General features: G+C 38.8%; 3 protein-coding genes across 6 annotated transcripts in view; 2 read left to right on the top strand and 1 right to left on the bottom strand.

The window, feature by feature from the left end:
* The first annotated feature begins 1072 nt into the window (after positions 1–1072).
* virma (vir like m6A methyltransferase associated) lies at positions 1073–18782 on the top strand. Of its 3 annotated transcripts, none has more exons than XM_081388813.1 (23): positions 1073–1211; positions 3620–3732; positions 4622–4708; positions 4854–4902; positions 5219–5381; positions 5465–5593; positions 5949–6176; positions 6357–7551; positions 11373–11897; positions 12137–12291; positions 12439–12521; positions 12764–12857; positions 13219–13763; positions 13989–14224; positions 14353–14832; positions 15285–15417; positions 15511–15627; positions 15750–15910; positions 16247–16343; positions 16551–16717; positions 16803–17149; positions 17257–17400; positions 18309–18782. In XM_081388813.1, exons 1-23 carry the CDS (start codon positions 1149–1151, stop codon positions 18491–18493), a joined length of 5496 nt encoding a protein of 1831 aa, XP_081244939.1. In that variant the 5' UTR covers positions 1073–1148; the 3' UTR covers positions 18494–18782. The 3 variants fall into 3 exon arrangements, with proteins under 3 accessions (XP_081244939.1, XP_081244940.1, XP_081244941.1); XM_081388814.1 differs by having other exon boundaries at positions 1127–1211; positions 5468–5593; XM_081388815.1 differs by having other exon boundaries at positions 1127–1211; positions 15753–15910.
* On the bottom strand, positions 18632–24202 carry rnf41l (ring finger protein 41, like). Of its 2 annotated transcripts, XM_081388818.1 has the most exons (9): positions 24032–24202; positions 22648–22758; positions 22377–22485; positions 21603–21809; positions 21332–21471; positions 20899–20925; positions 19519–19681; positions 19315–19435; positions 18632–19245 (listed from the first exon to the last, which is right to left on the bottom strand). In XM_081388818.1, the coding sequence occupies exons 4-9, from the start codon at positions 21806–21808 to the stop codon at positions 18994–18996; spliced, it is 909 nt and encodes a 302-aa protein (XP_081244944.1). In that variant the 5' UTR covers position 21809; positions 22377–22485; positions 22648–22758; positions 24032–24202; the 3' UTR covers positions 18632–18993. The 2 variants fall into 2 exon arrangements, with proteins under 2 accessions (XP_081244944.1, XP_081244945.1); XM_081388819.1 differs by lacking the exon at positions 20899–20925 and having other exon boundaries at positions 18691–19245; positions 24032–24172.
* The window catches only part of rad54b (RAD54 homolog B), a 14871-nt gene continuing 14602 nt past the window's right edge, over positions 24199–24467 (top strand). The window contains exon 1 of the mRNA XM_081388816.1: positions 24199–24337. The gene's annotated coding sequence lies outside the window, so the exon portion shown is untranslated. The remainder of the gene's footprint in view (positions 24338–24467) is intronic.

Below are 24467 nucleotides of genomic sequence, written 5' to 3'. Positions count from 1 at the left end.
TATATATGACTTTACTGAAATGTTTTAGCGCATTTACTAAAATAGTGATAGCATAGATTCTACTTGTTCATTAAAGTTAAAATAGAGCATTATTCACTTCAGTTAACATGAAAAAATAAAAGAGCACAGACAGGTGGGAAAATAGCGTAAGCCAATCAGTCTTGACCGGTTGTTGATTTTTATCAACTAGCTTGTCAAATGTGTTTAAAGCATTATTGCATGTTAGGGCTGGGTGATATGGCACTACATATCATGATGATATAAAGTGTGAATTGATGGAACTTTTTCTAAATCGTTTACATAGATGGGCCTATTTGTGGGGTAAGCAAATTTATCCGTGCAGCTTTTAGTGGGCAGGAATTATTGGAACGTTGGAGTGGAAAAACAAACACTGATGAATGATACACCACAGAAATCTTCAGCTTTTAGTTTTATTGAACATAAAAAATAATAATAAAAAAGGGGTAAATAGTGTCAAATGTATCTAAATTAAGTCTAATTTCTAATTTTAATAAACTTATAGAAACAAATAAACTTTACATAAAATAAACATAAAGTTACTTAAAAAGCATTGGACTATACCTGCAAAAAAAAAAAAAAAAACTCAAAAGAGTTTGAAATTCAGTTTATGCTGTGGAATCAAAACTGATATCTAAACCATGATATTGTTACTGTGAAGTAAAATTGAGATTTTGGTCATATCGCCTATCCATATTCTTTGCTAGATAGCAGAAAAGGTTCCCACAGTTTTACATACAGTATGATTTTTTTAATAGTGTTCACCACAAGTAATAGACTACACTGTATCCAGAAATAAGTATATAAATGGCTGCTATTTTGCATAAGTTTATTTGTAATTTGTAATGCCAGAAAGAAAGAAAGAATGGGGTTAGGAATGAAAAGTCAGTAGGCCTATGTAGTTTCTTCATTCACTGTGACCTGTACCTGCACTGGATGGCCAATTTCACATGTATTTTGTGTATTTTCAAAATACAAAATACTGTATTTGTATTTAAATACGTTTTTTTCACACAGTATTTTGTATTTACATGGAAATGTATTTATGCCCATCTCTGCTGACAGTGTGATGTATGCCTTCAACTCCGGAAGTATTTTCTTTACCGGAAGTCCTAATGTGACCAAGAAAGATGGCGGGGGATTCTGCAATGGAGCTGCTCTTTCTAGACACGTTTAAGCATCAAAGTGCAGAGGTAAACTTGCGGAGTTTTCCATATTTACCCGTGTCTTTTAACAGCATGTTGCAGAGACTGTAAAGTCTAACAGACATGAATTTCTTTTGCGCGTTCTTAAAGTTTCCATTGTAATAACGCGTTGTACGCTGTAAACAGTTAGCTTGCTAATTAGCATAGTAATTCATACATTTTCGATTCATTCAAGATAGAACTCACATTTTCATAGTAACACATGTTATTCTTAATTTAAAACAATTACGTTATCAGACTATAGATGTTGTATGGCAGAGCAAACCTGATTAGGTGTATTAGGTGTAACGTTAAGTTGCTCCACGCAGCAAACAAACTTGTGGCTATATTGTTGTTGGCAGCATATGTGTAGTTTCTGTTAACAAGTATCATATACTGTGATAAATCAACGATTAGATTTATTTTACAATAACATGCTCATATTTTGTTTTAAACGTAGAAGCCGTTGTTTGTGCAGTAACGGCTCTCGTGCTCACGGACATGTTTATGTGACAGCACCGCATGTGCATGTAAACAAGGAGATTGTCTGTAATGTGTAGATTTACTGAGGTAGCCGGTGGTGAAAATGTGTGAGGGATTTGTGTATTTAATGTATCATTTAGCTGGAGAATAATATTTCAGTTTTGATTTATTTAGTCCCCGCCTTTTTGTAAAGTCAAGTCATGTAATCAAAATGGGTAATTATTTTTTCTTTTCTTTTTTATGTAATATTGCAGTATTTATTATCAATGATTTATCTTTGCACATCATTATTATTTTTAATGCATGTGCCCTCATAATCTTTAAATTACATTGACGTCCCGACATCTCTTCTCTGATGACGTGTTTACTGGCATGAGGGCAGGACAACCTGTCACTCACATGACATCACTGCAATAGCGAACCACAACCATCCAATCAATTCCAGATGGACAAAATCAAGTCCTGCCCTACATTTTTCTTGTTTGAGAAGCTGTTTCACCCGGATATACATCACAATAGGAAAGAAAAGACTTTTCACAACTTCCTTTTCATGTGACTTTGAGATTTTACCATGGTTGCCTGAATATTTTGTTCTGTGGATCTTGTGATTCTGTATATATACTGTATATAATGTACTGTTATATAATCCTCTCATAATTTACTTACCCTCATGCTGTCCCTTATGTAGCCTACATTACTTTCTTCTGTGGAACACAAGCAAAGATAAAAAAAAAAATCTCTGAGAGTCCATATAATGCACGTTTACGTTGAATTATATATCAGCACATTGGGAAGTGCAATGTATTGTAAGCGCAAAAAAGTGATGCGGAAGCACAGAGGATTTCACTTCCCACGCATCATAACATTGTGATGTTTATGTCAAGCTTGAACTCATATGACAGTTGTCAGGAAGCAATGGTTTATAGTTAAAGTTTTCAATATTAGCATTTATCCTAGACATACCTATCGTTTTGCTTCAGAATGTATTGTTTCATTAACTGAGGTCCTATGGATTACCATTGGGCTCATTTCGCATGGTTTTTTGGAGGTCCCGTACATTTCCGTTATATTGACCCACAGAGATGGATTATTTTATATGAAGAAAATAAGACGTACACAACTGGCACAGCATGAGGAGGAGTTTGAGGTGCAGTATCCCTTTAAGGACTCTCATTCAATGTAGAGTCTTTTCTTAGTCAGCCTGGTTATTTCTGTTGTGTTTTTCATGATCAGTCGCTTCTGTTTTTTCAATCATCATCATATCCAGAAATTTACCCCAAGAGTGAAAACAAGCATTCGTTACATTCAGCTCTCTAAGATAATGTCCTCACCTAATGAGAACAGACCTCATATGCTTTCAGCATAATATAATTGGGTAACTATAAAGATCAATTATAGTTCTTCTTAACTGATTACATGGCATGGATGGATTTTAATCCTGTATCTTAAGTTTCTTTACATGCTTCTTACATTTCTCCTCGCTCCAGTGTTTTACGTGGTATCCTGTTAGTAAAGGCTGGAAACAGGTCTCTTGTCCTGGAATTCAGTCTTGTTTGGGTGTGTATATGTATGCTTGTGGTTAGTTAATGCTTTAGTATTGTTGCAGTGATCTGCCACCCAACCGGTGTATTCCAACAGCTCTTTAGAAACAGGTTGGACAGGCCTGTTGCCTCATGACAGTTTGTTGAGGTTCTGCCATTTTCAAAAAGAACTTGATTTCGGAGAATGCTTTTGCATTTCTGAATACCTTGAACCCTAGGAATCTTAATTCCAAGACTTTAACGGTTGAATAAGCCTGATTGTTTTTCTGCTCGGCTGCTCAGTCTGGGTGTGTTTATGAGAGATCTAGCCTTTGCATCAGTCTGTCTGAGATTACATTTATCCTTGTCTTGATAAGCTTCTTAAACATTTTTCTGTGTCTGTTCTCTTACAAGTTGACAAATGTGGATGTTGTGCGGTTTCCTTACGGTGTCCTGATCACAGAAGTGAGAGTCATTCCCCCTGGCATCAAAGCACACAGCAACCTGCCTGACAGCAGAGCATTTGGGTGAGAAAACAAAAACTCACACACACTCAGAGAGTGTCTTATCTAAAACGACAGCAAACAATCATGTCTATAAAGAATCAAGCTACTACTATTGAATCTCTCTACATATTCACTGCTTATTTTTTATCATATGTGCCATTCACACTGCATGAAAGTGTTCTAACATTAAGGAAGGTTTAGGATGGTTGATAGGTAAAATGTAAATATAATTACTAACTTTAAGTCATCTTTTGTATTTTAAATCTTTTTGTAACATTATAAATGTTTTTAATGTCAATTTAATGCATCCTTGCTGAAAAAAAAATCACATTCAGACAATCCACCGATTAGACAATATTGTAAATATGCCACTTTTAACATCCCTAATTTTCACTACATATATTATGACAGTTAACAGCGCTTCTGCCATGTTTACAGTGTGTACAAACTGTCCCAGTGCTTCTGTAGTGCACAATAGGACATGAGTTATACTGTGGTGTCCTCACAAGTGGAATGGCTGGAGGACAGTTGAGGAAATTGGAAAAGGTTTCTGTGGTCGCTATTGTTCTTTCTTTAAAAACAAATCCACCACACCCCTTATTCTCCGACCACTCTCAGCTTTTCCCATGATCTCATCCCACATCTCAACCTGTTAAGAGAACAATGAGAGAAAAGAAAAGTTTGTTTTGATAGGACAAACCAAAAATGATTCCTACTATTCCTTTTAAATGATCATATTAAATATGTAACAATAAATCTGTACTGAAAAAGAGGCATTTCTAAAATGATTCCTGCTGGCTAACTGATTTACAGGAAGTTTGATTAGACAGAAGGTGGCTGCTGATGGCAAATAGGGGTTTCAGGTTTGGTTTTTGACGGTTACAATGCCCCCCTTCCTGTGTATTTTCAGGGAAACAGCCCCTCACGCATTCCAGTTGGACCTGTTCTTCAACAATGTGTCCAAACCCAACGCTCCAGTGTTTGACAGGCTGGGCAGGTACTAAATAAACTTACACATACACACCTGTGTAGGACAAGCTCAGCGAGAAATACAGTATTCCATCTCACAAATCTATAGCTGAATAGATGCATGTACTCTTTGATTGTTCAAATCATTGATGTCAGTGTTTGTTTCACACTAGCCTCGAGTATGATGAGAACAAATCAATCATCTTCAGGCCTAATGGAAAGGTAAGAGACCCTCTCATTACAGCCCAGGATCGTATTTCCATGTAAAAACATGCATGGACCAATATGTATGTTGTTTCTCCAAAACTACTGACAGCAGCTTTCCTCTGCTCAATAAATACTTCAAAAGCATTTTCCCGAATCCACAATATATTTGCACATGCCTCTACAATGACTAAAGCTCTCAGCTCCTGCCCTCACATGGCTTGTATGCAAATCAGCCTTCATTTGTGTTTTAGACTGTGCGAGTCTTTTTGCTCCACCCCTCTAGATTCTCACGCCGTGCCCAAATTGAATTTTTTTCTTTGTGTTATTAAAGATAAACACAGATGGGTTGGTCCTGCGTGGATGGTACACATGCCTGACGGTGGCAGTGTATGGTACGGCAGAGCGTCCTCACAGCCACGAGCGGGACTCTCCACCACCTCCTCCACCCCCTCCGCCTCAGCAGCAGCTGGGATCCAAGAGGAACATTAAACTTGGTCAGCACAAACATTTTATACACAGATATGTAATGTCATTGCTTCATGTGAAAAATTAAACGTGAGTGTTTGTGAATTTCTAGCAGAGTGGGAGAATGAAGAGCAGTTTAACGGCAGCCCACCCAGACCACAACCCAGAGGGCCACGGACCCCACCGGGACCACCTCCTCCAGACGACGATGATGAGGAGGCGCTACCTGCACCTGGTCAATGTATGTACATGTGGAAAAGATGTGTATATACAGTGGTAGTCAGAGTGCTTCTGTTTTGAGTTTTCCTAATTTCATACATTTTTGATAATGCATGTCAAATAACATGTACAATTTGAGTGAAAACTGGAATTAAAAGTTTTTATTTTTCATATAATCTTATTATTTCTTCATTTTGTATCAATATTTCTTTGCTCAATATTTAAACCTGGTTTAAATGGAAAAACAAATTCAATGTGAACTTTACTATATATTATTTAGCATTTGTTTTATTATTGCATTTTTGTTATATTCTGACCCTTAAACTGAAAAAAAGTAGTGCTGAGCACTGAACTTCGCTGTGTTGTCTGTGCTTTAGGTCCAGTGAAGGTGGAGAACACAGAACAGGGTGATGATTACCTGGAGCCTGTCTCACCTGAGCGAGGTTCTCTTCCTGCTGAGGAGACCTACTCGGACGCAGAGCCGGAGGACGAAGAGGGACCGGCTGATGATGAGGTGGAGGACGATGTGCAGTCTGAGGGAAGCGAGGGGGATGAAGATGAGGAAGATGAAGTGGGTGATGAGGTGACAGATGAAGATGCAGAAGGTGAGTAAACCAGGTGTTCAGGGGAAAAATGACCCAGATATTTCACGTGTGTGGACAAATAATCCTATCTAATTGAAATTATTTGCTAAATTTGCTCAGCGAGTTACAGTGTAACAGGTTTTCCATGTGTGCTTTGGAAAGGCAACTGGTGTGTGACGTGTTTTGTTTTTTTGTCTACAGGTGATGATGGATATGAGCAGATATCCAGTGATGAGGAGGATTTGGAGAGTGGGGCTTTCAAGCTGCCTGCCTTTGACCTAGACTACACACCTGAGGACCTCGCCTCACTCCCGACTGTTCAGTACGATCCGTATGAGCGTGACCTCCGACCCCTCCAGCACTTCAACCCTCCGCATATCACGCGATATGAGGCGGAGCTAAAACGCCTCAAAACGGTTGATGTCCAGGACTCAAGCTCCTCGTGGGCTGAGTCTGCAGCTAAACTCTCAGAGCTGTTAGAGGCCTGGGGTGAGGGGCAGGGGGCAGAGCGAGGGGCAGGCTGGGTAACTGCATTAGAGGAAATCCCTGCCTTTCTAGTAAAAGGATTGAGCTTCCTCTCTCTAAAGGACCCTAATGTGCTGAGCGAAAAGTTGAAGCGGTTGGTCGACTGGAGCTGTGAAGCTCTTAATTTGGACTCTGCCCTGGCACAACCTATAGCTCTGAACCTGCGCCAGCTCAAAGCAGGAACAAAACTGGCCTCTGCCCTGGCCGACTGTGGTGCCCTGGTTGTGCAGGATCTGCTGGAGAAAGGGATTGTTGGCAGCCTCCTGGGGTTGCTTTTTGCAGAGCACGTTTCATCCACTCTGAAACTCTACGTGCTGCGCTCTCTCGACAGTATCATCAGTGAGCCAAAGGCCATTGAGGCTCTGCTCAGAGACCACCACCATGACAATGATGGAACAAGTGGGTACCAGCGTCTGCTGGATCTGTTTTTGTTGGACCAGACCGTACGTGTCGCAACGGCAGGTGCAGCTATTTTACATAAGGGACATTTTTATGAGGTTTTGACTGACCTGCAGAGGACAGCCAGCATTTGGGCTGAACGGCATGCCACGGGGGAGGTGGGTGAGCGAGAGGAGAGCGAGAGAGAAGCAGGGGAGAGAGACCGAGCAAGCACTGAGAGGGAAGGAGAGGAGAGAGAGGGGGAAACTCAAGAGGTAGAGCGGGAAAGCCCAATGGACATCGATACCTTGCTGGAATCTGCCTCTTTGTCAGAAGGTGACCTGGAGAGGCTGCAAGGTCTCCTGGAGGAACTGCTCCATCTGCTGGAGACAGCACCGCACTGTATGGTACAGCCTCCTGGGAAAGCTTTTCCCACCAATGCCCGGATTACTGGGCCACCAGAGCGGGATGATCCCTATCCAACACTGTATAGGTCAGTATCATGTGGCTACAAAACTGATACATCTTGTTTTTTTGTGATAATTAATAGCTACGCTATGTAGTAACTATGTTCAAAATGTATATAATGAATGTGTACATCATGAATCCATCTTCCAAACTGTGTTTTTGTCTTATCCTGAATCACTACGATATGCCTATTAGTGTTTATATTCTGACAATTTAGATCAGGGGGGACGACAACCACTGCGGAGTAGCCCAGTGCCTAGGGCTGTCGCAATAATTGCAATATTGTAATACCGACATACTGGCAACCCATCCGCAGAGAAACGCAAGAAACATTGATATTCACTTTGTTTTTTTGTTTTATAAGGCTTTTTTCATAAGCCAAAAATGAAATTCAACTTGAGGGTGAGTAAATGATGACAGAATTTTTATTTTTGGGCGAACTATCCCTTTAATGATAAGAGTAAATAATGTAATTTGGTCCCACTTTATTTTAAGTGGCTTTAAGTACTATGTATTTACATCGAAATGTAAGTACAATGTACTTATTGTGTTCATGTTTTATTGTAAAACACTTTTGCTGCTATTGAGGTGTGATACAGTAAGGTTAGGGACAGCTGTGGTGGTATGGGTAGGTTTAAGGGTGAGTTAAGGTGTAAGGGAAGGGTCAGCAGTGTAATTACAAATGTAATTACATAAATTAATTACAGCTGTAATTACATGCAGGTATTTTTAAAATATAAGTACAATGTAAAAATATGTGTGTACACAGTAATTCCATTGTATCAAATTATTAATTTCAATGTTAGTACATAGTACCGGTAGTTAAAGGGACTGTAAGTAGGAATTTCTCCCATCTAGTGGTGAAATTGTATTTTGCATTCAAACGAATAATGCTCTCCAGCGCCTCTCTTTTTCAAATGCGCGTTTTATCTACGGTTGCCGTTATGTACCAAAAAGCTATGACAGGATGTCTTATAATAGCACTTCGAGTTTTCTTCGGTGAACAGGTTTGTTATTTAAAACAAACTGAAACTTGAATCAACGAAAAAAAGAATGTTACAGTATAAATTACTGACTGTGAAAAACATTAACTATGGTAGTTAGTAGTAATGCCGCCTTTATTCGTTATATTTTTGAAGTACGTGCATTGTTATCATCATCATCCGTGCCTTCTCTAACGTTACTTTACTCAATAACGTTAGCTGCTAATCATCAAAGAGCCTGTTTAACTTACTATGAATAGAATAGATAAATAGATATAACTGTAAATGTTCTACTGTCTATATAATAAAGTTCACAACAAACTGTTCTTGGTCAGTTCTCTGTTATGCATTGTGGTTTGCGTTATTCTCCTGCGTGTTCATTCAGAGCATTTGGATTATTAATAAAGCCTGTTTTATTTTTGAATCTCCTTTGTCTTTGTGCCTGCTGATCGCGTTGTAACACTTATTTATATAGCAACAAAAAAAAATTATATATATTTTTTTTATTAAATCGTGATATTGAGCCGCTCAGAACGATTCAGCCACGACAGCCCTACCAGTACAGGCGTAACTCGTCATATACATAAACAGAGAGTAACTCCGGCTAAAGTGGTGTTCCGCAAGATGCTGCAGTTTTGTTTATTTACCGCTAGAGTGCCATAGTACCGGTAGTTAAAGGGACTGTAAGTAGGAATTTCTCCCATCTAGTGGTGAAATTGTATTTTGCATTCAAACGAATAATGCTCTCCAGCGCCTCTCTTTTTCAAATGCGCGTTGCATCTACGGTTGCCGTTATGTACCAAAAAGCTATGACAGGATGTCTTATAATAGCTCTTCGAGTTTTCTTCGGTGAACAGGTTTGTTATTTAAAACAAACTGAAACTTGAATCAACGAAAAAAAGAATGTTACAGTATAAATTACTGACTGTGAAAAACATTAACTATGGTAGTTAGTAGTAATGCCGCCTTTATTCGTTATATTTTTGAAGTACGTGCATTATCATCATCATCCGTGCCTTCTCTAACGTTACTTTACTCAATAACGTTAGCTGCTAATCATCAAAGAGCCTGTTTAACTTACTATGAATAGAATAGATAAATAGATATAACTGTAAATGTTCTACTGTCTATATAATAAAGTTCACAACAAAGCAATGAAAAAGAAGCTTGTATTTAAGACCATAACATTGACTTACCTGACGAGAAGAAAGCAGGAAACTTCAGGGTCTCTTTTGAAAGATTTCTCCTGCATTAGCTATCCCAACATTAACCCTTGGTTTTGTAATCTCCGGTCACGTTTCCTTTTACGGTCTATTTTGGACTTTTTCGACGACGAGGACTCCTTATCCTGTGACTCATATGTATGTATGAATGAACGGTGTATAAATAACCGTACAGTGCATCCTTTTAAACTTGCCGCGGCAGTTTCAAGCGCCTCTCACTGCTCTGCTTCTCCGCTTCTGCTGACTTCAGTCACGTGACGCTGGCTCTGAACGAAACGCGTTGTGGAAACGCGTTGGCCTAGTACTTTTTGTCCCTCTCTGCTATTATAGTTTTTCAAGATGGCGGAACTACATGGAGGCCTCCGTGGACCTACCCGTCCCATGTATATAAAGATAATAAATTCTTCGTTTACGAGGATTAGTCTGATCATTGGCATAGGTATTTGTACACCATTGAGGGCATATTTATGAATAAAAATATTGATTTTAGATAATAAAATACCTAAAAAGCTACATATTGTCCCTTTAAAGCCACATAATATAAAGTGGGACCGATTAGCACTAAACAAGCCTAAACTGACACTGATATCAGAGAGATATCGACTGAGCATGTTACCTGCGTCTGTCTTTCAGGTCAGGTCAAGTCAAGTTTGCCATGTTCGAAGAGGAATGCAATATTTTTGTCGTAGCATCATTTCAAAAGACGTCAGCGTTGATCAATGCACTGAATCAATGCCATTGGTCTCTATGAAGTGAAGCATTAGCTTGAGTGTTACCCTGGCGATACATGCTGGTCGGTTGAGCCTTGAAAAGTATTTGTTGAATGAACAGTTTAACTCACTCAAAGACAGTCCCTTGGCATCACCTAGTGCCGTAACAACGCAAATGCACTGACTAACAGCCTCTCTATAACACACAGAGACAAGTGCTGATACTGGTGAAATATCAGTAGTTTTAGAAAGCCTCTGGTCCAGTCAGATTCGAGAATCAGAACTAACTGTTATATAAATTTAACAATAGCCTAACAAGCTTATTGTCAGGTTTATGTTCTGTTATGGGACCCCTTATTTTGACATTCTGTTCTGCTTCCTTTAGTTCCTATTTACCTTCTCTGTTTAGTGTCAGTTTCATTGGTTTGTTTGTCCTTGTTTGTTTTTATAGTTGCGTATTAGTTTCACATATGTCTAGTTTACTTTCCTTTGTTCTACCACTGTTTATAAAGCCGTGTTTGTTGTTCTTGGTCAGTTCTCTGTTATGCATTGTGGTTTGCGTTATTCTCCTGCGTGTTCATTCAGAGCATTTGGATTATTAATAAAGCCTGTTTTATTTTTGAATCTCCTTTGTCTTTGTGCCTGCTGATCGCGTTGTAACACTTATTTATATAGCAACAAAAAAAAATTATATATATTTTTTTTATTAAATCGTGATATTGAGCCGCTCAGAACGATTCAGCCACGACAGCCCTACCAGTACAGGCGTAACTCGTCATATACATAAACAGAGAGTAACTCCGGCTAAAGTGGTGTTCCGCAAGATGCTGCAGTTTTGTTTATTTACCGCTAGAGTGCCAAAAGTTACATGGTGTACATTTAAGTTCAAATATATAGCATCTCTTTAATTATATTTTTGTTTTTTTACAGATATATGCATGCATGTCACCTTCTGGAATCCCTGGCAGTTGTTCTGTCGTATTCGGCTACATGTGCCCACATCGGAGTCCTGCAGGCTGTCAGAGAGCTGATGCGTTTCCTGTCCCAGTCCCAACAGGGTCTCCTGTTCCTCCTTAGCCAGCACGAAACCACCAGTTTGCTGCTTCGTCTCCTCACACCCCTTACTCACCTGACCCCACCCTCTCACTTGACTCCGCTAACGCCCCTTTCAGAGGTTGAGGGTGAAGATGCTCCTGCAGGTGGAGAGGGGTCGATTGATGATGGTTTTTGGGTCTGGCTCATGCAAACTCTACATGCATTACAGGGTGTTGCTGAGCTAAACGGGGCAGAGCTTGAAGATGGCGATAATCCAGATGTTTTGGCAACACTTCACAGCCTGTATCTCATTGGCTTTAGCAGCACAGGCCGAAACGCTGTTGCACACGCTTTTAGCTTGGATAATAACCTCAGCTGTCTGGTCAACCTGGTAGAGTTCCATGCAAAAGAGGGCCAAGGGTGAGAATATATGACAATGGTTGAAATAATGTCTGATTTATCAAGCATATATTTTGGTAATCTATATTTTGACAACTAAGAATGTGATAAATGTTTTTTGACACCATATACAGAGGTTAACACTCAAATGGGCCAAATACAGAGCCCTGAGGCACTCCATAGTCATTTTTATTTAAAATTAATATTTCTTCCTAAAGTCTTGTTCTCTCTAACCTGCTGGCTGTCTCTCACTCTCTCAGGGAAGGTAAAGCAAGGAAGTCTGTAACATATAACTATGCCTGTATGCTTGTACTGCTGGTGATTCAGACGTCAAGTGATCTCCGTATGATGGAGCAGTATGCCGCTCCACTTCTTAATGTTTGTAAAGCTGATGAAAACAATGCCAAGCTTCAAGGTTAGCCTGCCAAACACTTCAATGTCAGCCAAACCACCAGTCCCATGCTTTATTAAGAAGAATGTTTTTTTCCCCAAGGCCTTTTTATAAATTTAGCAAATGTAAGTGCTTTCACATCTGACCTCTATGATTAAATATGTTTTTCAGAGCTGTCTAAGTGGTTGGAGCCACTTGAAAAATTACATTTTGATATCAGTGGCATCCCTACACTTATTGAGTACATAAAGCAGGTGAGCTTATCAACCACATAAAAACTTTTATGGCATTTTAGGGGTTTTAAGATGATAGAGAATGAGGTAGAGTATGTATACCCATCTTATGTTAGGCATTGATCAAGGCATTATAAAACACTGTAACTCCTTTACTCATATACACAAATGCTATTTTTATATGAATGGTTCATACCATAATAAAGATATCATGTATTATTAAATATGGTGTAGAAACTAAGTTTTGCTCTTTCCGTTACCAGAATCTGGAGAACTTGATGACAGCAGATGGAGTGGGTCTTGTAAGTGCTCTCAGAGTGTTGTGCCACATTGCTTGCCCTCCAGCTACTGTGCCAGGTACTGTATGCCTTAATCTTAACTTTGCTTGTCTTAGCTAGATACTAAACAGAGGAGACATGACATAAACAAATTAAATGTGTAAAAAACATCAGATTTGTGCGTTAGGCTTTGCAGTATAAATACACATAACATTGCTTACAAGTGCACTATAAAAGCACTGAATAGACCTTCCACTTTAAATTTTAAGGGATGTATTTAATGGCATACTTGTTTTGCTGCATTATCTAAATTGTTATAGAGAATTGTTTAGATGGCATTGGTATTGATTGACTACTGAAATGATATTGTGACAACACTAGTAAATACCAATAAAAATATTAACTTATGTGTCCTGACATGACTCCTTGTGTGTGTGCAGGTCAGCAAAAAGACTTGAAGTGGAACCAGGCAATCATAGCCCTCTTCAGTGCAGAGGGCATGGACACTTTTATTAAAGTCCTCCAGAAGCTTACATCACTGCTGCTGCTACCATGGCGACTACATGGGCCAATGGGTCCAATAGCACAGCGACTCATGATGCTGTCAGTGGCCTCCTGCTCGCTGAGACTCATCCGAGCCATGCTGACAGAGCTGCTCTGCGGGGGAACCTGTGAGTTCCGTGACGTGCGTGTGCCCTCCGTCTGTGTCGCCCTTCACAAGATCCTCTGCTCCACCCCGACAACAGGTCGCCTAGATGCGGAGGAGCTGTGTATCCAGGGAGACGTGACAGAGATAATGTTAACTTTCACACATGCGGTTAGTGAACAGGAGACGGGTTCAGAGGAGACCGTGGCTGGAAACAGCTGGTCTCTGATGTTGAAGGAAGTGTTGAACTCTATACTGGCTGCTCCAGAGAACATCTACAGCAGCCTCAGTCTGCTGTCAGAACTGCTTCCTCTGCCTCTGCCCATGCAGACCACACAGGTACTGAACACACATATACGGCTTCAAACACCTGTCACTGCTTGTCCCACTTACAGGAGCTCTGTTCCAAACCCTAGTTAGCTGCCTAGTGTCTTAAAAAAGAAAGAAAAAAAAAAGCAGGAAATGTATGCTTCTGTAACTATTTTGTTTATTAATTAAAGTATCTATCTATAGAAAATAGTTTAATTATTTTCATCTCTTGCCATCTCCCTCTTCCTCTCTCAGGCACTGTCAGTGCAAGACATTGGGGTGGCAATGAACACACGAAAGCTGTGGAGTGTGCATTTACACGCCCAGGCTCGAGTATTACAGGAAGTACTGAGGTGCGTTTGTGTCAGCAGCTGTCCGCCTCTCCTCTCCTTGCTCCGCCGTGTTTGTGTACAACTCTGCGATCTTGCTGCACCCACTGCAACTTTGGTGATGAGGACATTGTTGGAGCAACTGCAGGAGGAAATGCAGCAGTAAGATCACATTCATCACATTAAGGAGTTTGTTCATAGTCTGAGGATTTGTTTGAATAAGATCGGTTGTGGATGGATTAGTGCGTGTGTGTGTATATACTCAAATGGATTGTGTGTTGTGTGTTTAGGGAGGCAGCTGGCTCACGCTTGTTAAGGTTACTAGCCCTCCTCGACTCGCTGGCATCTCAACGGGCTTGCAAGACGGCCATGTTGGCTCTCCTGAGTGGGTCTGCACGCATTGAGGTGCGGAGTGATGGGAAAGTGGAGGACAAACTATCAGAGCTTCTTCCCTCCCTGCTGGCCATGCTTGTCCTACCTGCAGATGCTGGCCTGCCAGCACAGCAGAACGCTGAATTGACAGCTTCCATTTTTCAGTCACTCTGTGACCAGGACGTGTCACTGGTTGTGAGTGGCTCGGGTGAAGCGTCAGTGTCCGAGGCTGAGCAGCTGGCCAACTCGCTGCCGACCAGAGACATGATGACATGCATATGTGACGGGATGTTGGAAGTGTTGGGAAATTCTCACAGCAGCTACGCGCTCCAGCTCACATGTCTGCGAACCATGATGTTTCTCACAGAGCACGACTACGGTCTCTATCACCTCAAAAGGTGTCACAGTGCATTTGATGTCTATCTATTTTTTATCTATCACTTAATATTATAGTTTTTTTTTTTCACTGGTAAATATTGGATATTTAATTGTGCATGGTCATTTTCCACTACTTTTACTTTTTAAAATAGACAGTTAGATGTAATCTTTAGCAAATATCATAAATAATGAATGATGAATATCCATTTTTCATACTGTACATTGTAATGTTGGGATGCCTACATTTTTTATTTTAAATTTTATATTAGAATTAAAAAAAATATATATTTTTTTTCATTTATTTATTTAGACAAAATAATAGTGGATTTTAATATTGTCTATTTATCGGTTATCAGCCATAACATGAAAGTAATTATCATAGCATCCCTAGACTTCTTTGCCAGTAATATGAAAATTACAAATGTTTTTGTGTGATATATTTGTGGTTAATTATTTTGTGTTTGTGTTGCAGCTCTCTGAAGAAACACAGCTTGGCCGTTTCCTCTCTGATCCGCAGGGAAACCACGTCCTTTAATAAAGAGTTATCTGAGCTTCTTTCAGCCCTGTTCGACTTTTTGAGACAGATTCTGAACAGTGAAACTATGGTAGGCTGACAAGAGAATCAGTTCGCATTTATTTGTGTGTGTAATGTGTATGCATCTATGTATATGCTTTTACATATTCTTTTTGCTCTATAGGATGAAGACATAGACAGTCGATCTTTGGCGCTTAGTGTGAGCGACATGAAGCAGCTTCTGCAGTGGAAGGAGGACTCAGGAGAGCATCCGTTATCAGAACTGGAGAAACATATCATGGTACATGTGGCAGCTTAGGTTATAAATCATAATTAAGCTGTGACCTATAGACTGCATGAAAGGAGACGCTCATATTAATCTTCTCCCACTCCGTTCTCCTACTCATTTCCCCATGTGTGCAGAAGCTCTGTAAGGAGGATGAGTCTTTGGAAACTCTGCTGGAGAATGTGGCCGGACTGCGTCAGATTATAGAAAGTTCTGGAGATGCCCCAACTAATGTAGAGCCTGAAACTGAGCCCACTTTACCTGCACCCGAGCCCCTTCAGACACAGTTCAATCACAGGTAATATGGACAGAGAGAGTAATTGTTACATAAAATAAAATATTACAATTTATTTTTATTACAGCTAGTTTCCAAGACAGTATTTCTAATTTGAATATAGACACTATATATAGACATACAAAAACAAATAACAAAAACACAACAAAATTAGTAAAACTTGAATGAAAATTTAAATGAAAACAGGAACCCACCAATTGTTGATCTTGTACATTTGTAACTTTACACATTCCTTGTACTTAATGCAAAATACTGTAAAAAATCATTGCATCCTGAAAATGTGTCTCCAATGTTACATTCTCTTTTTTTTTTCCTCACTCACTTGTTCTCTACCTTCAGGACAGTTTATGTTCTCTCAGATGTCCTGGATGAGCAGTTGAAGGCCCTGTGGTTCTCTCCATTCCAGTCAGATGAGATGGAGACAGAAGTAGACATGGTGAGGAACATGTGTTTGATGGAACAAAAATATATATTTATGTTTTTAAAATAGAGCTACATAAACAGATGATAGCAGGTTTTAAGGTATAACAAATGAGGAAGTTTTAGAATCAAGATTATTTTAGTCAACTTTTGTGAATCTGAATCTTAAATTACTCTTTATTTTTATTGGTTCATGTGATCATTGTAAATGTATGTGCCGCAGGTTAAAGTAGACCTAGTTGCTCTGGCCCAGCAGTGTTGTCCAGACTTAGACCTGAAGGCAGAGTTAGAACGATCGTTCCTCAGTGAACCCACTTCCCCAGGACACAGCAAAACAACCAAAGGCTTCAGACTGGGCAAGCACAAACATGAGACCTTTATCACATCCAGGTACACACCATTCTAGTCTGAGATTACTCTTTTACCTTGAATGTATGAACTCTATAAAGCTACAAATCATTTTCTTTGTTTGCAGTGGGAAGTCAGATTATGTGGAGCCTGCGAAACGAGCTCATATCATGGCAGCCCCTCGGGGTCGGGGTCGTGGTGCATTTGGCCAGCTCTGTCGACCACATGACATTTTCCGCCAGCGCAAGCAGAACACCAGTCGGCCTCCTTCCATGCATGTAGATGATTTCCTTGCCGCAGAGTTCAAGGATGTTGGTCCGCCCACTGGCCTTTCCCTGCCCAAACGACCACCAAAGGGAGGAGGAGCCAAGCCACCGACTAGAGGCTTGTTCACTGGAGGAACCAGAGGGAGAGGCTTCCAGAGTCACACCCGCTTCTTCACTCCACCAGCCCCAAAGAGTGTTCTGCTCGCTGGTACACGCATATGTTTAATTCAGCACATATATATACTCTGTACTCTTTTTATATGTGGCTGATTAAACCCGTGAAAGATCATTTAAAATCATTTGTTTGTGTTTTAGGAAACTATCAACGCCGCGAAGGTGGTCGCGGCTCCACTTGGAACACTCCGGTGACAGCTGTCACTCACAGAGGGACTTACAGTGAACCACGTGGAGGACAAAGCAACTTCACCCGACCGTTGCCCTCCAGACAGCCACCTACAGGTAGGCCTTCATCCTTTTTAAAAAATAATGTAGAAACAATATAAAATAGCAATTTAATAACCATCAAACATCAAGATCTAAAATCTACCGACATTGTGTAGATAATGAATAGATAACACACATTTTCTGTTTTGAAATATTTGTACTTCATAATTTCTAATTTCATTTAATTATTATTTATTTAATAAAGTACAAATTAATAATTAACAATATAAAAGTTATAAATGTATATCTAATATGTGTGTATGTGTATGTATATATATATATATATATATGTAATATATATAAATGTATATTAATAATTATATATATATTTTAAGCCACTATTAAAAAAACATTGGTCAAACCCTATTTTAAACTCAAGTGAAACATTATAAAAATGTATACAGTATTAAGTGTAAGTTTAAGTTTTTGAAACTTTAATTATAACTTTAGAAAACACATTTGGATGCACAATGATATTTAAAACATTTAATTGATATGTTTTTCCCTAGTCTAAAATGAACTCACAATGGAGCCTTGACAGCATGTGACCTAATGTGCTAATGTCTCCATTTCCTTGTTGTCAAAAATCTCAGGCATGTTGCACATTTATTGGCTGAAGGGGATGTCATGATAATACTAAAATATACTTTTTTTTTGGTTGAATGTTATTGTATTTTAAATGCAATTTTCACTGTCTCATTTTGACGATACACCATAGAGGGTTAAACTTAGGTGATATTTAAGTGGCACCTTCTGGATGTTTCCCTCAGCGGTGACTTCTTTCTAATCATTAAAGTTGCAAAAACGACCTCAGTAATGAATTAAATGTTAATATGAATTGTTATTATATAATGAATTAAATGTGCTCTTTAGCTCACCCTACTGCTATATCAGTTACTGACTCCTCTCTCCTAACTCTTCAGGTGCTTACCGATTGGCTCCTCGGGACAGAGCCAACAGAGGGAGAGGGGCAGGCCTGTCCTGGTTGAGTGGTGGAGTTGGTGTGGGAGGAGGTGGAGTTAGTGGCGGTGGACGTGGTCAAGGGAAGTTCAGCAGTGGAGGGAGCGGAGGCGGACGGGGCCGACATGTCCGCTCATTCACTCGTTAAACTCTGCCTTGAGCAAAGCAGACTCAGCCGTCAGGCTCTAAAGGACCAATCAGGATGTGGATCTGCTGCAACCACCGACTGATATTGTGTATATCATTGTCATGTTTTGTGTTTCTCTCATTTTTAAAACTGTTAAATATGATTAAATTCTTGTGAGGATATGTTTGAGTGTATTTTTATATAAAAATCCACAGTGTAATTTGTCAAAACTGTTTTAATATCAACAAATGTAGCAGAATTTGTTGCATCTCAGTTGTTCTTGTAAATGGGAAAACAAACCTCAAATTCTAAAAACATACAAAATTGTAAAAAATAATAATAATAATTTTACTACACAATTTGGTTTAATCTTAGCACCTAGTTCATCACATAGCACTCATTCAGTTTACCCAGAAGAGATCCGATAGTGGGGCTTTGTTCAGAAGATGAGTTCCAGGAAGTGGTTTTCTATTAGCATCATATATTCCTCCTTTACTGTTTTATTGTAAAAATCAGCCTCCTCAGATAACTGTCACCTCTCTATTCTTCCTTTTGATGCAGTCCAAAGCTAGGGTTCGTGGGCTTGGCTTTCTCGGCACCTCAGCAGGGGGCGGAGCTACAGCTTCAGAGGGCGTGGCTGGTCTGAGCCCCTCCCTTTTTAAAAGTTCAAGAAGCTCCGCCTTCTCGAGCTCTGCCCTCTCAAGCTCTTGTCTGCGAGCTCTCTCTGCACCCAGTAAAATGCGGACATCTGACATGACGCGGGACAGCTGACCCTTTGCACAAACACACCTGTCAGTGACTTACTGCACACAAAAAGTCTGTTGACGTGAAAAGTATCGTACCTTAAGTTCGTCCACTTCACTCCTCAGCAAACTCTCCTTCTGCACCATGTGTCGTCTTTGGGAATCCAAGCGAGATTCCATTTCATGCCTCACCTCTTCGACTTTGCAGTCTAACTCTGCCCTATAATAAAAACACACACACATTTTTTTAACCTTACAGAATTTACATGGTCAGTTTTTATGACTTCAGCAGAATGTTTCTACCTGAGCATGTCCAGCTCAGCTCGTAGCTCTGATACACAGTTGTGTTGGGCCTCCTCGTTGTTTAGGATTGTGTATCCACAGCCGCTTGCGCAAACTCTACTGCTGTATTCACACACACACAGATGAGCTTCCAGAGAGCGCCGCGACACCTGGACTGGGCAGCCTGAACGATTGCAGAGAAACATTAAACGACAAAGAGAGAAGAAAATCTGGCACAAGGCAAATGTTCATGCACAGAGAAAAATAGTTGAAAAAGCATCTAACCAGCAGGGCTGATCAATAAGGATGGCCCTAGTTAAAATGATCTAGCTGAATGACAAATGAGGACTTGTCAAAATTGCAAAAATGACTTGATAGTATTATTGCTAGCATCAGTAAGAATGGGTTGAAAACTACAAAACAATAATGTTTTCCCATGCATGCCAACATTTTCCAGCAAAAGTGTTTGAATTTATGACTGCCTTTGTGTGTTTTGTTTAATTATACTGTATGTCCAGCTGTTACTGCCAATTGTCTTTGTGAAGGAAACGTAACATTTGATAAAAATGAAATGTATAGTCATATTTTTTTAAATATTAAACCAATTTAAAAACTACATTTAAAATGATAAATCTAAATATTATTTTATCTAAATGATAAATTCATAATTTTAAATATACACTACTGGTCAAAAGTTGGGGGTCTGTAAGATTTTTTGAATGTTTTTGAAAAAAGTCTCTTATGCTCACCAAAGCTGCATTTATTTAATCAAAAATACAGCACAAACAGTAATATTGTGAAACGTTATTTAATGGTTTCCTTTTTAATATATTTAAAAATGTATTCCTGTTATGACACCAATGCGACCATACTAATATGCTGATTTGGTTCTCAAGAAACATTTTATATTATTATCAATGTTGAAAACAGCTATGCTGCTTAATATTAATGTAGAAACATTTTTTTTTTTTTTAGGATTCTTTGATGAAAAGCATTTCTCTGAAATTTAAATCTTTTTCAACAACATGCTTTTACTTTAACTTTTAGTCAATTTTATGCATCTTTGATGAATAAAAAATCCAACCCGACATCACAGGTTTTTTTTTTTGTTTAATTTTACTATCCTCAAACTTTTGAATGGTAATATATGCTCAAAGTTTCCAGCAAGTGTTTATGAATTTATGTCTGTTTTTGAGTTCGCTGTATAATAAATAATTACTGTATAATGTCCAGCTATTACTACCAATTTCCTTTCTGAAGTTAAAATATGAAATAATAAAATTATTTGTTTCAAATTATAAATCTGAATACAAAATTATTTATTAATACAATTTTGAAGTGGAAAAACCTTGTTAAGGTAAAAGACACACAGAGTACACACATAAAACACAGAACACCTACCACAACGGTAACACAAGTACTCGTCACCTGCATATTTAAATACATACATACACACAAACAAATATTTCCAAGATTAGAGAATGCTGCACTAGGTTTACTGAAACTAATACATATCTATTATGTGCAAGAATCTGACATTGTTAGCTCATTAACTGAACAGCTCAATTGTATTAACCCTGAGATAAACGTTTCACCTCATTGGCTGCCTGAGGGGGTCCCTCATTAATAATTAAAAACGTGATTACTCAGCAGTAGGCGCTCTATCATGAGGGTACAACATTCATTCATCTGCTGTTACAACTGCGTTTGTATTGTATGTCTGAATGAGGCAGTAGCCACCTGCCCCCTGCCAAAAAAGTGTGGGTACGGGTACTAAGATATAGTTATATATAAATATTAATATTAATATATATATATATGCTTTTTTGTGTACCTGCATTACTGCAGTTCAGCAAAGCGTAATCACACTGTTGCTCATGCCGATGAATAGACTCCAGAGCACATATGACCTCACAACCTTGTGGCCGGAACACGCACCTCAACTGCAGCCTTGCTAAGTCATTCCTCATGTATCTGCAACACACAATACGCATGTATGTCATTTGAATAGGTAAGAGGCATGATTGAATAAAATGAATGCCATTTACATTAGTCTATCTTAAGTGATTCTGTGCAAATACAGGTGCTTAATACATCTGTGGTACCTGAATAGTGGGCGTAGATGTGTGATGTCTAAAGGCAAGCGGTCCTCGGGACAGCTGTTATGGTGGATGAGCCATCCATGAATGCAGGAGCTGCAGAAGGCATGTTCACACGGAGCCTGCAGAGGATCTTCTAACACATCCCGACATACACAGCACAGCAGACCCTCGTTTACATAGCCAACAAAGCGTTCCAGATCGTAGCCCATCCTAGAGAACACACACACACACACACACACACACACACACACACACACACACACACACACACACACACACACACACACACACACACACACACACACACACACACAGTAAAATACTTATAATAACTAAAAAGATGCCTCATGGTTAAGACGTTACATTGATATAATGGGAAAAATGCCTAATTTAATTTAATTTTAAATTCCAACAAAACACTCGCGACCCTACAGAGGATAAGCAGTTTGGAGAATGGACCGATGGATGGATGGATGGATCCAACAATTAAATACAGAAAATACAAAGATTGCAAATTGTGCACATTTATAATTTTAAAATAAATGTCATAAATATTAAAAAACAGACATTTAGCAAATTAAAAAAGGACTTTACAGCAAAATAAATTAAAAGATTTAAATTTTTAAAGGGAAAACATACAGACTATTAATGCATGCTTAACACCACAACAAATGAACATCTTGTAATATGTACATATATATATATATATATATATATATATATATATATATATATATATATTTTTTTTTTTTTTTTTATATATTGATACGACATTACCTGTCAGAGTCTGTGGTATCTTCTGTTCCCCTCTCTCTTTCTCTCAGGTGTGGTTGTTGAAGGTGGTCTGGTCAGTTGTCGTAGAAACAGCCAGGTGGCAGCTGTTGGACTGAAACATGAGTGGGTGGGGTTACGAGTGCAGAAATTCACTAGGGATCTGAGGTCAGTGTGACATCTTCATTTGTGCTAAATACTAGGAAATAGACCCTTTAATGCGCATAAAATTGTGTGGAATGCAATGTATGAGGTACCTTTGCTAAGCAACTCTCACCTGTACAGATCATCTAATGTGCAAGAACACAACAACACACCTTTCCAGATCCTGAGGGGAAACCCTCTGGGAAACTCTTGATCATGCTGTGATCAAATGAGACTGAAGCACCTGGCAACCCCACACACAAATACACAGAGAGAGGCACACCGGGACCACATAGAAAAAAAAAACAAAAAAACATATTTGATTACACAAATATCCTACACATCCAATGGGAAATTTCTGATGTTTCTAATAGTACACTTAAAAAATTCATCCTGTACACATTCCTCAAAAACAACAGCTTAAAACTAACAGGTGACCTGTGCAAGTGTTCCTGCACCTGTCTGGCCACGTGAGGGGAAACACAACTGATCACATCCAGGGTGTCAACTTGTGGCTCGAGCATTTAACGCTAAATTATTGCTTTTGTAAAATGTGGAGCTCCAGTTATATTAATAATCCATTACAGATTCACAGTTGAGGTAATACTGTATAATCATGAATTATTTTATCAAGAAGAGGATGTTTGTCTGTGCTGCTGTGGTTATGTCTAGGCATCCTCACTCTGTTCTTCATGGCTGTGCTGGGATTACACCGGATTACGCTTTCCCACACTCTGATTGGATTATTTTCTACATGGCTACATTGTAGCCTCACTTTCAGACATGCAGCGGTATATAAAACATTGGCACAACACAAGCAGATGTGCATCTGTGCACATGCATCAGTTGAAACAGTTGAAATAAAAAATGAAATAAAATCACAGTCACACCATATATAAAAAATTACTAAAGTCAATATTCCTTCACATTTTGACCAATGAATTGGCATAACTTTTCCATTATTTCTCCATTCATTTATAACTTCAAATGTTTTTATTTTAATAGTTTATATCAATGTTGAACAACTAACGTTACTACATATTCTAGAGCTGAGCATAACAATAAAATCAAATCAAATATAATAATAATAATTATATATATATATATATATAATATTTAAATATATATATATATATTGACTATAGACATAGACTACTATATCCTTGACTTTTTTATTTATTATTTTATTCCATATCATTTTCAGGACTGGAAATAATAATAGCCTGACATATCCTCGACTGTGGAAACCCCTGTCAAGTACTTCTTGCAAGTAGAATATGTTCGTCAATAACCCATCTCTACAGTTAATATGAATCTAAAGGATGAATGACAACAAATTAATGTAAGACAGTAAGGATCTGATTTTGGAAATTTGGACTGAATAAAAGACAAAACAGCAAGTAAATGTCAGAGATATAACTGTGTACAAAAGCAACATGGTCAAGCTAGTATAATACACAGGAATTTAAATATTACAAGTAAGGGTAAATATAGTGTAGGTTGCACTTAGTACTTGCCTGGTTGGTAAGTGATGCTTGACAGGGACGTCTCCTTAATTTGCCTCATTTACCTCTGCTGGATTAGATCAAATTTTTGCAGGCAATATTTACTGTCAGGTTTCTTTGACACTCTCTCTTTACTGTTGATTTTTGCTCCTCATAAGCTCCTGCACTCCACCCTCTTTATGTGACGTTACGTTTCGACCAATCACAGTAAAGATACGTCACTTCCGCGGAAGAATCGTCTCGCGCTTGATGGTTTTCGAGGGAATTTTTGAAAATAAGAAAAGTGGTTGACAGTTGACAGACGAGGAAGAAACAAAGGTAAGCGTTGATTGTACTAACTGTCTACTATTAGTATACTAAACCGAAGTACGTATGACAAGTTATTGGAGGTTTGAGGCACACAACGCTGTTTAGTGTTTACTTGGTTTCGCTAACGACAGCAACAGAT

The sequence above is a fragment of the Scardinius erythrophthalmus genome, assembly GCF_964197995.2.
Source record: "Scardinius erythrophthalmus genome assembly, chromosome: 16".
NCBI lineage: Eukaryota > Metazoa > Chordata > Actinopteri > Cypriniformes > Leuciscidae > Scardinius > Scardinius erythrophthalmus.
The sequence above is the reverse complement of the archived record's forward strand: the minus strand, read 5'-3'. Positions and strand labels throughout refer to the sequence as shown.